This window comes from Lepidochelys kempii, chromosome 1 (assembly GCF_965140285.1).
Source record: "Lepidochelys kempii isolate rLepKem1 chromosome 1, rLepKem1.hap1, whole genome shotgun sequence".
NCBI classification, from domain to species: domain Eukaryota; kingdom Metazoa; phylum Chordata; order Testudines; family Cheloniidae; genus Lepidochelys; species Lepidochelys kempii.
The window spans coordinates 249,431,351-249,445,773 of NC_136380.1; the positions used below are offsets into that span (position 1 = coordinate 249,431,351).

The following is a 14,423-nucleotide window of genomic DNA, read 5'->3' on the forward strand; positions in this document are numbered from 1 at the left end:
AAATAGTGGTGTCCCCCAGGGCTTGCTAGTGGGACCAGTACTGTTCAACATATTCATAAATGATCTGGAAAAAGGGGTAAATAATGAGGTGAGAAAATTTGCAGATGATACAAAACTACTCAAGATAGTTAAGTTCAGAGCAGACTGCAAAGAGTTACAAAAGGATCTCACAAAACTGGGTGACTGGGTAACAAAATGGCAGATGAAATTCAATGTTGATTAATGCAAAATAATGCACTTTGGAAAACATTCTAACTATACATATAAAGTAGTGGGGTCAAAATTAGCTGTTACCACTCAAGAAAGAGGTCTTGGTGTCATTGTGGATAGTTCTCTGAAAACATCCACTCAATGTGCAGCAGCAGTCAAAAAAGCTAACAGAATGTTGGGAATCATTAAGAAAGGGATTGATAATAAGACAGAAAATATCATTTTGCCTCTATATAAATCCCAGGTATGCCCACATCTTGAATACTGAGTGTAGATGTGGTTACCCCATCTCAAAAAAGATATATTGAAATTGGAAAAGGTACAGAAAAGGGCAACAAAAATGATTAGGGGTATGGAACAGCTTCCATATGAGGAGCAATTAATAAGGCTGGGACTTTTCAGCTTGGAAAAGAGATGACAAAGGGGGGTATGATAGAAGTCTATTTAAAAACATGACTGGTGTGCAGAAAATAAATAAGGAAGTGTTATTTACTCCTTCTCATAACACAAGAACTAGGGGTCATCAAATGAAATTAATAGGTAGTAGGTTTAAAACAAACAAAAGGAAGTGTTTCTTCACACAATGCACAGTCAACCTGTGGAACTCTTTTGCCAGGGGATGTTGTAACAGCTAAAACTATAACAGGGTTCAAAAAAGAACTCGATAAATTCATGGAGGATAGGTCCATCAATGGCTGTTAGCCAGGATGGGCAGGGATGGTGTCCCTAGCCTCTGTTTGCCGGAAGCTGTGAATGGGTGACAAGGGATGGATCACTTGATGGTTACCTGTTCTGTTCATTCCATCTGAAACACCTGGTGCTGGCCACTGTTGGAAGACAGAATACTGGGCTAGATGGATCTAGTATGGCCATTCTTATCTTTGTTTACTAATAATGCAGTATTGGAATGACACTGGAATATAATGGATGACTATTGGTTCCTCTTTTCACAAAAGAAAATTCAGTTTGGTCAATTCTTAGTAGAGTGATATAAAAACGAACATCTTTGGGATCCTTTGTATCTAAGGCACTTTCTTGTCAGTCAGTTTTATCTTAGATCTAAGGTTTAAATGATGACTTTTTTACTCTCTGAATATTAATGATCTGTCTTAGTCATTTAGACTAGCCTTCAAATACAGTTCATTTTTTCAGTTTGCTTTTTCTCTACAGAAGGAAGTGTTTGTATCTGATGACATTTTCAATCTGTTTCTCAGTCTTCATCTGCAACCCAAGCTCTAAAATCTTTTGATTGTTTAAATTCGCTCCCTGAAGGGGTGACAAATTGTGACTTAAACAGAACACTTTCTGTTTACAGAATATCCCAGAGCCATTTGGTGGGTTGGGACAGTGACATCTTTAGCACTTTCTGTTGTTTGAATCTTCAGATTTTGCTTACGTGGTGTCCTATTGACACTTGGAGACAGTTGACTTGAGTTAATGAGTAACCAGACTTCCATGGGATTTCCAAACTGATTTTGGTATCTCCACTCCCATTCCCCTTGATAAAAATGCTCACATTGGCATTCTTTTCTCGGGACAAGGAGTGGGAGGGGTTATTCTTTGCTTATCTTGCAGTAGTTGAAAGCTTGTACTGCTAATAAAGGTACAACTAATGTAAAAGTGTTTAGCTGGCATGTGCAACCAAGACAAAACTGAGCATAGGAACTGTAGGCAATGTTTTAGTCAAAATATAATGCAATTATTTGCACAACCTGTTTTACTATAGAAAAGGTTTTTCTATAATTTGTAGAATTTGTTTTGATTTGTGATCGTTTGAAAATTAGCAATAATACCTTATATTTAAAAAGTGTGGTATTAATCTTTAACACGTACATAACTATTGCAAGCACAAAATAGCTAAAATGGGGATTTTATTTCTATTTTTATAAAGCATCTTTTGGAGAGAGAAAATCCTGTGGGGGTGTCATTTTTAAAATTTGTTTTAAAGCCACTTCAAAATTAGTTTTGTTTTATTATGCATTCTATACACTTATGTGAGGCTAAATCATTTTGTTTTAAGGTTCTCTTCATTGAACAAAAAACCAAACAAACGCAAAACTACCTCTATATAAACCCCATAGCTAATATTACTTATTTTGAAAGGATTATATTATTGGTGGTGGTGGGAAGGTATATTTGTAATCAGTTGTTACAGGTACAGTTCTACTATTTCAATTTGCCAACGCCACATGGAGACTCCATTTAACTGCCTTGAAACTTCAGTTTTGTACTTCATTTCTGTAGTCAAATATTAGTCCTAAACAGCTTTAAAGCTCTTTTTTGGATGGGAAAGGAGAGGAGAAACTGAGTAGGAGAGGGGCTTGGGGGGAAAAAAGGTTGAATGTTTGGTATCCTCAAATGTTTTGTGTACATGTTTTCTTTCTGGAGCAGCCTTCCAGTGGGAGTAGTGGAGGATAAAAAAACAACCTTAGCTTCGCTTGATAAATTTATGGAGGGGGATGGTATGATGAGACAGCCTACAATGGCAGGTAGCTGATATGCGATAGCTAGCAGCAAATATCTCCAATGGCTGGCAATGGGACGCTATATGAAGAGGGCCCCGAATTACTACAGGGAGTACTTTCGTAGGTGTCTGGCTGGTGGGTATTTTCCACATGCTCCGGGTCTAACTGATTGCTATATTTGGATTTGGGAAGGAATTTCCCCCGGGTCAGATTGTCAGACCATGGGTTTCTTTTCCTTCCTCTGCAGCATGGGTGGGCTCCAGCTGTGTGCTAATTGGACCGTGGATTGAGAACCGCTGGACTAGGTGATCATGATGGTCCCTTCTGGCCTTAAAGTTTGAGTGTATATGTTGTACGAAGATTGTGGATACTTTGTGGTGCACTTAGAACAGTTTTCGATGGGAATAGTCAGTGGCAGATTGGCCTTTGGTGTAGACTGATGCTGTCTGGAAGGAGTTTGTCTTGTGGCTCTCAATTCTAGTGAATTAAAGAGTTTCATGGCATTCTTTTGAGATATATTGTGTGTTTAAAGGTTTTTTTAAGTTTGTCCTTTGTAATAAAAATAAAAATAAAAAATGTGCCTAATAAAAACATCTATCTGGAACCATCTTAAAACTCTATCACAATTTAAGGCTTGGGGGAGATCAGCTTTTAATAATCTGATGGAGTTTTTTGATTGCTGTGAAATTACCCAATGAAACCTACATATTTTTATAAAAGGTTATATATGATAAATCTTCTTTATGTGGTCAGTGGGAGCATTTAATATTTTCTTGTTACGTTTAATAGCATTTCTATTTTATCTTTAGACCACTTCTAATGTATTGTTATAGACAATAAAATAAACATTTGTGTAAATACAACTACTTATTTTGAATGCAGAGCAGTTCAGCTTTGATGCAGAGTTCATTAATTGTGCTCCGTGAATACAAACGTTTTAACTGACTTCTCATGCTACCATATATAAACACTTGTGATAAAAGATACCTAGACTGCAGTGGATGTCACTGAAGAGCACTCTCTTCTTGACAAGTCAGATATAGCACGCGAGCTTTGCCTTTTTTTAACCAATTTGCTGTCGACCTTGGGTCTGTTATGGCTTCGGGTCTAACTTACATGGCAATAGTATCGGGTAATTATCTGTTTGCATTGGATTTATTAATATGAATGTTTGGTAAACTTTTATGATTAGTGCTCTACCAAATTCATGGACATGGAAAAACGTGTCATGGACCGTGAAATCTGTTTCTTTGTGTGTTTATACTGTACGGATTTCACAGGGGAGAACAGTGTTTCTCAAAGTGGGGGTCCTGACCCAAAACGAGGCTGCGGGGAGGGGTATCCCAAGGTTATTTTAGGGCGGTTGCAGTATTGTCACCCTTATTTCTGTGCTGCCGTCAGAGCTGGACGTCTGGAGAGGTTGCTGTTGGCCAGGTGCCCAGCTCTGAAGGCAACAGCGCAGAATAAGGGTGGCAATACCATACCATGCCATCCTTACTTTTGTGCTACTGCTCATGGTGGATCTGCCTTCAGAGCTGGGCTCCCAGCCAGCAGCCGCTGCTCTCCGACTACCCAGCTTTGAAGGTAGCGCTGCCATCAGCACCAGCACAGAAGTAAGAGAAGCAGTACTGCGACACCCCCCTCCCACCCCAGCTCCTTTTTGTGTCAAGACCCCTATAATTACAACACTGTGAAATTTCAGATTTAAATGTCTGTAATCATGAAACTTACAATTTTTAAAATCGTAGGACTGTGAAATTAACCAAAATGGACCGTGAATTTGGTTGGGCCCTATTTATGGTATAAAAACCGTTCTTTAATCTTTCATCATTATTTATGAACAAGTCACATACTTCGAAGAGAGAGGAATTCTGTCAAACGTTGGGTGCCTCTCAGCAAAAAGAGTATTTAAACAATAAAATTTTTGAGAAAATTCTATATGAACACTGCTTTTCTAAATCATTAATCTCTAGTGATGCAAAACCTGCAAAATACCACTATCAATACTTCATTTCATATCCAGCTATCTTGAATAGAAAAACCTGACCTTTTCCAACCTTGCTGGGTTTTTATAGCCATCCATATATGTTGGTGTAATCTTACCAAGAGAGGAAGTAACCTGCTGTAATATTTGGTCTAAATTATTTATTTTTAACTGGCCTAATTATAGGTATTTTATAACAAGCGTGATAAAAAAGTTTGTTTATTCAAAAGGATGCATGTTTTGCAGAGAAGAAGAATACACTTTAATGTGGTCACTGTTAGCTGCTGTTGCAAGGGAAGGTATGAGGAAAAATGAATAGTATACCTTATTTCCCTTTGATGTTTGAGAGAATAGCGGCCTGTGTTCTTTTAAAATTTTTTTTTTTTATGTACAGTATGCTACCAAAGACATGCATTGCCACATGGGAAGCAACAAAGCTTCCATGATGTCTTCTGTAAACTATCAGCACTTAGACTTGAGTAATACATTTTTTCTGGCTTTGCTTTAATTACCTTGCACACCCTGCTTCTTGTAATTAAGATCAAAGCATTTGTGTAGTTACACTGTGGAATTTACTTCCATCTGGTTACTTTTTATCAGATACTTTAATAGTATTCCCAATTAAACTTTGATTTGCATATTTTTAAAGTAACTGTATAGATGCTGAAAGTGACACACATAGTTTGGCTTTGGAGCGGAGTCTTGATGTATGTAGTTCTGACTGCATAGAGCTGCAGTATGTTCTGGTAAATGTTGCTAGACTTAACTATTTTTTTTTTTTTTGGAGGGGGGCTGGATAGAGAGGAAAATAAAAGGACTTGGACTCTTGAGATTTTTTTTCTTCTTCTCATGAGCATTGAAAACAATTTTTTTCTTTTCAGCTGTGTCAAAGTAGAGGAGCACCATGCTGTTGACATTGATCTGTACCACTGTCCCAACTGTGCAGTTCTGCATGGACCATCCTTAAGTAAGTACTGAATGCTCAAACAAAGATGAAGGGTGTAAATGACTATATATATTCTGTCCCCAACCTGGAACTGGAAAAAATTGTTGGGAAGGACATTCAAAATGTAACAGGCTATTTATGGCTAATTCTAAGTTTTAAAAAGTAGTCTGGGGAGGTTCACATGATGCACGGCAGTAGATAAATTGGGTTAGAGCACCTACAGACTTTTTTCCTAACGGTCATTATCCCATAAAAATGTAAACCACAACTAAAGATCAAACACAGAGAAATTTAACTGAATATTTGGATTGTGACTGGAGTTTGAAGAAAACAAAACTGAGTTGTAGGGGAGAGAGGATGGTGGTGACTTTTTAAGTGACTTGAGTGTAGGCAACGATGGTGCATCATTCTTCTCAGGTTTCATTGGACACTGGTGAATATAGCAGGGAAGTGAAAACTGACAAAATCCTAAAGGACCACACTATAAAAACAAGGAGTTCTTATTCAAGTGATTGCTCATGTCCATTCCGTTTTAGGTGTGTGTGCTTGTCTCACGCGCTGGTGCCGGAATTTTTTCCCTCCGAGATATCCGTAGGGGACTGGCTCTGGCACCCTCTGGAGTGGTGTGCATATGCGGTGGTATAAGGGGTGCTGTTGGCTCCCCCCTCCCCCAGTTCCTTCTTACCGCCTGTGATGGTGCTTGAACGTCTCCTTGCCTTGGCAAGCTTACGTCTCTCAGCTGTGTCTAGTTGTGAACTTTTTGTATATATTTGTTAAAAACTTGTATACTATTATAGTTCCAGTAGTGTTAGAGTTAGTAATAGTTGGTTAATCCTAGACAGAACTTAGCCTAGGGATGGGTCATGCACTAGTCCCTAGGCTTCAAGCCTTGTGACTGCTGCAAGAAACCTATGCCACTCGGTGATCCGCATAAAAGGTGCTTAAAGTGCTTGGGGGAACCAATGTGGGCGACCAGTGTCACATCTAAGAGCTTCAGGCCATGAACAACAAAGGAGTGGGACATTCGTCTTTGAGCGCTCCTTATGGAGTCAGCCCTCGCACTGGCATCGGAGCCGACTAGATCGGACTCTGCTCTGAGAACCGCAGCCTTGGTGCTGAGCACGCCGCCGGCACCAACCTCAGACAGTCCCATCCCTGGTACCGGCTAAAAAGCAAAGAAGGGCCAGAAGAGGCCATTTTCCTGTTTCCTGTGAAGGGAAGGAGAGAGCCGGAGGAGATAAAAAGACCCACGAGGGGCAGCTCTTTCGCTCTGGACTGTGGCCTACTGAGTTGTCGAGCCCCCTTCAATCCCTGCCCACCACCCCAGAAAGCGGCAGAGGCACTCGGTGGTGCTGTCCATGCCGGAGGTCTTTTAGGTTGCTACAGACATATTGTCCCTTCTGGTGCTGTCCACGCCAGCTACTGGGGTGCCCCGTTCAAGGGGGAAAACCTGCCCTGGGACCCTTCGAGCAGTCTCCATCTGTGCAGGGGATGCCCCACCAGCTCTCTTCTGAACAGCGCCACCAGCCCCCGGATGCGGGTTGGCTTACCTGCCAGAGTTCCTGACATTGTTCCCCCATCTGCAGGCAGTGTTCACTGGGATCCTGGCGTTGATCATTGGCTGTCTGGTGTAGACCCTTGGAGGCGTGTCGCCAGTCCCCAGAGCTCTGGCGCCTGGAGCGTCCGAATCTCCAATTTGCCAGTACAGATTCCCATGGGTGCGTTGATGGTCTCTAAGACATCGATCCTCTTGCTCCCAGTCCACAGAGCAGCACCGTTCTCATTGCGTGAAGTGTCGATCACGGCACCGAGAGACATGGGCCTGGTACAGCTCCCCAGCAGAGGTCCACGGAGAGAGCCGACGGGAACGGGGTAGACAGGCGACATCAGTCCCATTCTGGTCCCCCAGACAAGACTCCCCTTCCTTGGGCTCTAAAAGTGAGGAGTAAGACCTGCCCGCAGGCCAAGACCACCTGCTGGGGGCATCGGCATTTCCTTCTGGGCCCCCAGGGGCTGCATGGCCCCAGGGCCAATGACCAACCCCGACACCTGTGGAACTCCTGGGCATGGCCAACCCCTGGATATCTGTGGAACCCCAGGGTATTTCCCCAGCCATTGCAGAGGCATTGGTCGGTCTCAAGGGCATCGGAAAGGTGGTCGGCCACAGTCTCCCTCCCACCCCCTGGCTTGTAAGCAGAATCAGAGAAAGCTCCCCAGGGACAGCCAGCTTCATCTGAGGCTCTTTTGGCAGAGGCAGTGGAGTTACCAGGCCCATCTGTACCTGTCTCCTCATTATCTTTGCCCGATGAGGTGATACTGGGGCCCTCTCACACAGTTCTTCAGGATGACACAGCCCACCAGGAGCTTTTGAAGAGGGTGACATTGAACCTCGGGCTGGAAGCAGAGTTGTCGGTGGAGCCTTCAGACTCCCTGTTCAATGTGCTGAGTGCAGCAGCCGCCTTGAAGGTGGAATTACCAGTACATGAGGGAGTTGTGAAACTGAGCAAGGCCCTTGGCAAAGCCCATCCTGCCTGCCCCCCCATCTCTAAGTGGGTGGAGCAGGAGTACTATGCCTCCACTAAGGGGTTTGAATACCTGTACATACCCCCCGCCCCAAGCTCACTGGAACTGTCAGCAGCCAAGGAGCATGATAGATAAGCCCAACCGGGATCGACCCCTAAGAATAAGGAGGCGAAGAGGCTTGATCTTTTTGGTAGAAAGATTTATGCTACGCTCAGCCTCCAGCTAAGAGGTGCCAAACATCAGGCCCTAATTGGCCACTATGATTATAACATCTGGCAGTCCATGGCCAAGTTCGCAGAGTCGCTGCATGAGGAGCCCAGGAAGGAATTCCTGGCTATTCTGGAGGAGGGCAGAGCAGTAGCCAGGACAACCCTACAAGTGGCTTCAGATGCGGCAGACTCCATGGTCTGGTCTATGGCTTCGGCCATTTCAATGAGGCTGGCATCCTCGTTGCAGTCATCCGGCTTCGTGGCAGAGGTTCAGCAGTCCATCCAGGACCTCCCCTTCGACAGCTTGGTGCTGTTCACAGAACAGACAGCAAGTTGCATGGCCTAAAAGACTCTAGGGCCCCTTCATGCTTGGTGGGTCTGAACACCCTGGTTGCCCATGAGAAAGCAGTTCAAGCCGCAATAGTCCCACAGGTTTTTGTGGGTCCTTCCCGTTCAGAGTCATTCTGTAAAAAGGTCAGGGGCTTTAAGCATGGCAAGGCCATCAGCCGAGCTCCTCAGCTCACTCGAGCTGTACCTGCACCCAACTAGGTAATAAGCAGGCATTTTGAGGGTGTGCTTGAGCATGGGTCCTTAGCACAGTAGCAGGGAGGTATAGGCTCCAGTTTATTTCCTCCCAGTCTGTCTTCAGGGATCCTTCTCACGAGCATCTACTTGCTCAGGAGGTGCAGGGCCTTCTGCAGGTGGGAGCAGTAAAGGAAGTTCCTCTGCACTTAAGGGGAAAAGAGTTTTACTCCCACTATTTTTTGATCCCAAAGGCCAAAGTGGGTCTGATAATGTCATAATCATATAATATTACTGTGAAGAGTATGGGGTGCAGTGTCACACTATCCTCTTGTATCTTTCTAATTTTTCTCATTGCCTGTCTCCGTTCCAGCTTCCTGATTTATAAACAAATCCCCACGCATCCCTGTGTGAACCTAAATCTCGTAAGAATTAGCCTAAATCTCCTAGGAATTGCAAAAGAAACCATCATTCAAACACAGTGCCAGCAGAGACGACTTCTCCATCCATTCCCTCTTCATTAAATCCATTTGTGGTGCAGATCATGAGTGGAAAGATGAAAGACTTCACTTCATTCCTTGACGGGTTACTTGCAAACCTAAGTGGACAGATTTCCTGAGCAAGTAAAAAAGCAGGGAACTTGCAACTTAAGTTAGTGATAGTAGTTGTAGATTGCATCGCATATCTTTGCCAAGGGCTGAGCCAGTTAAAAGCACAGGTTACCAGAACAACCAAGTACCTTGAAGAGTTAGAGAAGATACACAGAAAGCAAAAATCTGAAGATTGTCTGTCTGCTAGTAGGCAATGAAGGCATCTTCAGTTCCTTGATTTTCCGTGAATGTTCAATCTCTTCTCCAAAAGAAGGCAAGGTGAAAACCAGCATGACCTGTTGTCTTCTGGATTCCCATCCAATAGTGAACTATGGTTCAGCCCTGAAAAATAAAGGATAAGTTCTACATGCTGTACCCTCCCAAGCTCAAGGTTGTATACAATGGGTCGCCTATATATGTTTCACCTGCAGATAAACAGGGATTTCTGGTCATGGATTGGCAAAATTGAATCTGTTCTGAGCAGCTGGATTTATTTCACACATTTTCTCTGTGGTTTTGTTTTTCTTTTCTATCTCCTGACTGGGACTTCATGGATTATAAATTAAGTGACACAGTAAATTTTGATAAGGGGTAATTTTGGCAATATTTCATCTAAAATTATGCTATGTGGCCATATTATTATGGGATCAGTTACACTGACTTATAGTGTCATTCCCATATATCTTTGCAAGAACAGAATTATTAAGATAGAGCCCTAGTGTTGCAGCTCTCTGAAGATGGATGTGTGGGGTTCGTGTTTAATCACACACATTTATATTTTTTTATAAATTAATAGGGGAGGTAGATATCAGGGTTTGTATTTTTTTCATTTGTATTATGTAATTTTGCTGAGACAGGAAGTGGGCAGGGAGGAGTTTCAAAGGTGATTAGATAGTCTGTTTGAAGTAAAGGCTCATAAATTCATCCTACTGCAGGGTTCACCCAATACTCCCTAGACTTGGAGCTTGATTTCTGTGCTTGATAACTTTTGAACTTTGTCAGCATGTCGCACAGGAGTTTTGATATACAACATACTTGGTTATGCTGTTTGATGCTTACCACGTGATAGGTTTTAAATATTTTGGGTTTTTCCTCCCAAAGGGATGACTCCTGTATACTGTAAAGTTTGTATAATTTCTTAACCTAGGTTTCTGGGAAACTGGCTCCTATTAGACTTTTATTTGGTCTCTAGAAAATGTTCAAAATGAAATACTCTGGATCATTAAATCAATACCTGTTCCTGTAATTTAATGGCTAGTTTGGGATTAAATTTGCTTTTGAAGAATATGAAGAGCATTCAGATTACTATCAAAAGAAAATAGTAGCCTCTTTGGAGGCAAACTGCATATGTTTTCCTCTTGTGAGCATATTTAAATTGTGCCGAGAGTGGATGGAGCAGGTTCTTCCCTTTTCATTCAGCCCTAAGAGCAAAAAGGTATGTATCTTGGAGCGTAATGATTAAAACATTTTAATAATGGAGGAAAGAATATTGAATGGAAAAGAGTAAATGTTGTGAAACACTTACATACATAATAGTGTGGTCTTGGTTTTTTAAAGGCTAACCCTCTTCTAGTTAAGCCCTTACCTAGGGAAATGTTTTGGGTGGAGTTTTGAATTTTATTCTAAAAGTTTATCAGCATTGATTTTCCACCCCTCCCCTCCCCAACCAATTCGCCGAGGATATTTGAAAGATTGCTGAGAGGTTGGGTAACCGACCTTTCTCTGAATGGCATATGGAGATTACATGCTAAGAATCCAGCTTTGCCTGCCTTTTCTAGAGTGTTTCTGATCTGTATTGGTGTGACATCTGCTCCTCAATTAATAACGTTAGAGATGAGATGTTAAAGTTGTTGCAGCCCTGATTGTTTTGGAAAATTAATCTCTTGTATAGGATATAAATTAATAGCTTCAGGATTAGCAATGTTTAGTTTAGGGGCTAAAAGCCTTGTTAAATGCCTTTTTGCACTGGTGTGGTTATCAATTCTCTAACCTTTCATCACTGCACCTGTCCTATGGATCAAAATACAATATAATGCATGGAAATATCCACCAACCTCCTCCAACGTTCTTCCCACACCGTCTCTGAAAGTGTGGTGTGATATATGGATGGATGGAGGTTTTTGGGGGTTGGGTGGGGAGGGAAATGGGCTTTGTAATTTACCTTGACTGCTAATAAATCCTGGATCTACCAAATCAAGGAGAGAGATATGTTCCAAACTTAAGTATGCCTCATGAATGTTCAGCTGACAGTCTCCTTCTTAGAGCCCTGCAACCCAACCTCAACCCAGTGAAACCCAACTACAAGGGTCAGGTCTTGCAGCACTTCTCACCATACACACCACAGCAGAGGGAGGCAGACTGCAGAAGTGGGCTGTTCATCCATTGCTGCACTGACTCTATATGGGCAGGAGGAGGAGAACTGACTCCACAAGCAGGAGTTGGTGGCAGCGCTGACTCAGGTTTTGGGGGAAGGGTCGGGTTGGAAAATGACCTGACCCTCTCAGTCTTGGTTTGGATGGGTTTAGGTCTGGGTCAGGCCTAAAAATTAGGCCAGAGCAGATTTCTATCTCCCTCACTTATATCAAGGGGCTTACAGCTCAAGTACCTGCACTGATCGCCACTGCAGGAATATGACATAAGGATAAGGGTGCACTTTGCATTGGAAATTCTTTGAAAGAGAAGATGATGTAGAGTAAAAATTATCTTAATTGGTTCACATTGTTTCAAGTGGGTAAATAATCTAAATTTATTAGGTACAATAGGTGAAGTCTCTATTCTTCAGCACATCACCTCTGTTTGAGCTGAAATCTTGATTTGGGCTTTCATTAATTGGCTCTAATGTTAAAGGTAGGGCTTTCGATTAATCACAGTTAACTCAGGTGATTAACTTAAAAAATATTAATTGCAATTAAAAAAATTAATTGTGATTAATCTCTTTTAATTGCACTGTTAAACAATAGAATACCAATTGAAATTAAATATTTTGGATGCTTTTGTACATTTTTCATATATATTGTATTCTGTGTTGTAATTGAAATAAAAGTGTATATTATGTTTTGTTACAAATATTTGCACTGTAAAAATGATAAAACAAAGTATTTTTCAGTTCACCTCATACAAGTACTGTAGTGCAATCTCTTTGTTGTGAAAGTGCAATTTACAAATGAAGATTTTTGTTTTGTTTTTTGAGTGCAGTTATGAAACAAAACAATGTAAAACTTCAGAGCCTGCAAGTCCACTCAGTCCTACTTCTTGTTCAGCCAATCGCTAAGAGGTTTGTTTACATTTATGGGAGATAATGCTGCCCTCTTCTTATTTACAGTGTCACCAGAAAGTGAGAACAGGCATTTGCATGGCACTTTTGTAGTTGGCATTGCAAGATATTTATGTATCAGATATGCTAAACATTCGTATGCCCCTTCGTGCTTTGGCCACCATTCCAGAGGACATGCTTCCAGGCTGACAACACTCATTTAAAAGAATGTGTTAGTTAAATTTGTGACTGAACTCCTTGGGGGGAATTGTATGTCCCCTGCTGTTTTACCTGCATTCTGCTATATATTTCATGTTCTAGCAGTCTCGGATGATGACCCAGCACATGTTGTTCATTTTAAGAACACTTTCACTGTAGATTTGACAAATCGTAAAGAAGGTACCAATGTGAGATTTCTAAAGATAGCTACAGCACTCAACACAAGATTTAAGAATCTGAAGTGCCTTCCAAAATCTGATTGGGCCAGGGTGTGGAGCATGCTTTGAGAAGTCTTAAAAGAGCAACACTCCGATGCAGAAACTACAGAACCCGAACCACCAAAAAATAAAATCAGCCTTCTGCTGGTGGCATCTGATTCAGATAATGAAAATGAACATGCATCAGTGCACTCTGCTTTGGATTGTTATTGAGCAGAACACGTGAGCACCATGGACGCATGTGCCCTGGAATGGTGGTTGAAGCATGGAGGGACATATGAATCTTTAGCGCATCTGGCACGTAAATATCTTGCGATGCTGACTACAACATTGCTGTGAGAACACCTGTTCTCACTTTCAGGTGATGTGAACAAGAAGTGGGGAACCTTATCTCCTGCAAATGTAAACATGCTTGTTTGAGCCATTGGCTGAACGAGAAATAGGACAAAGTGGACTTGTAGGCTCTAAAATTTTACATTGTTTTATTTTTGAATGCAGTTTTTTTGTACATAATTCTATATTTGTAAGTTCAACTTTCATGATAAAGAGATTGCACTACAGTACTTGTATTAGATTAATTGAAAAATACTATTTTTGTACAGTACAAATTATTTGTAATCAAAAATAAATATAAAGTGAGCACTGTAAACTTTGTATTCTGTGTTGTAATTGAAATCAATATATTTGAAAATGTAGAAAACATCCAAAAATATTTAAATAAGTGGTATTCCATTATTTTTAACGGTGCCATTAATCGCAATTATTTTTTATAATTGTGCAATTAATTGCAATTTTGTTAATCACTTGACAGCCCTAGTTATAACTGAAGAGCAATCAGTTCGGAGAAGTGGCTGTTCCTTTAAGGTAGCCCACACTCTAAGCATCTACATTTTAAGTGGGCGGTGTGGATGATGGGGTTCCTTAAGCAAGGTTTCAAAAGTGCTCCATGCATATGAAATGCTACATAAGTGTGAAATATTACTTGTATTTATTATAATAATAATCCCTATTACTTGAAATATATTTTTTCCAAAATTGTTTTGAAAGAAGCTTAAACATAATTATGTTCAGATTAAAAGGAATTTGTATTGCAGTTCCAGGGAGTATATATGTTAGGGATATTTTTCCACCTAATCATTACAAGATTGTTTATAACAATATAACTTGTAGGACTAAAGGTATAAAAAGAGCAAATTCCATATTACCAAATGTCAATTAAGGCTGACTTCTGGCCCACCAAAGAATCCACTGTGCTAATAAAGGCAAACTGCAGCACCGAAAGGA

General features: G+C 41.2%; 1 protein-coding gene across 2 annotated transcripts in view; it reads left to right on the forward strand.

Annotated features, from left to right (window-relative positions):
- Positions 1-14,423, forward strand: part of KDM7A (lysine demethylase 7A) — a 95,620-nt gene that overhangs the window by 18,471 nt on the left and 62,726 nt on the right. For both annotated transcript variants that reach the window (XM_073322670.2, XM_073322678.2), the window contains exon 2: positions 5,541-5,626. In XM_073322670.2, coding sequence (XP_073178771.1) covers positions 5,541-5,626 — 86 coding nt within the window. The remainder of the gene's footprint in view (positions 1-5,540; positions 5,627-14,423) is intronic.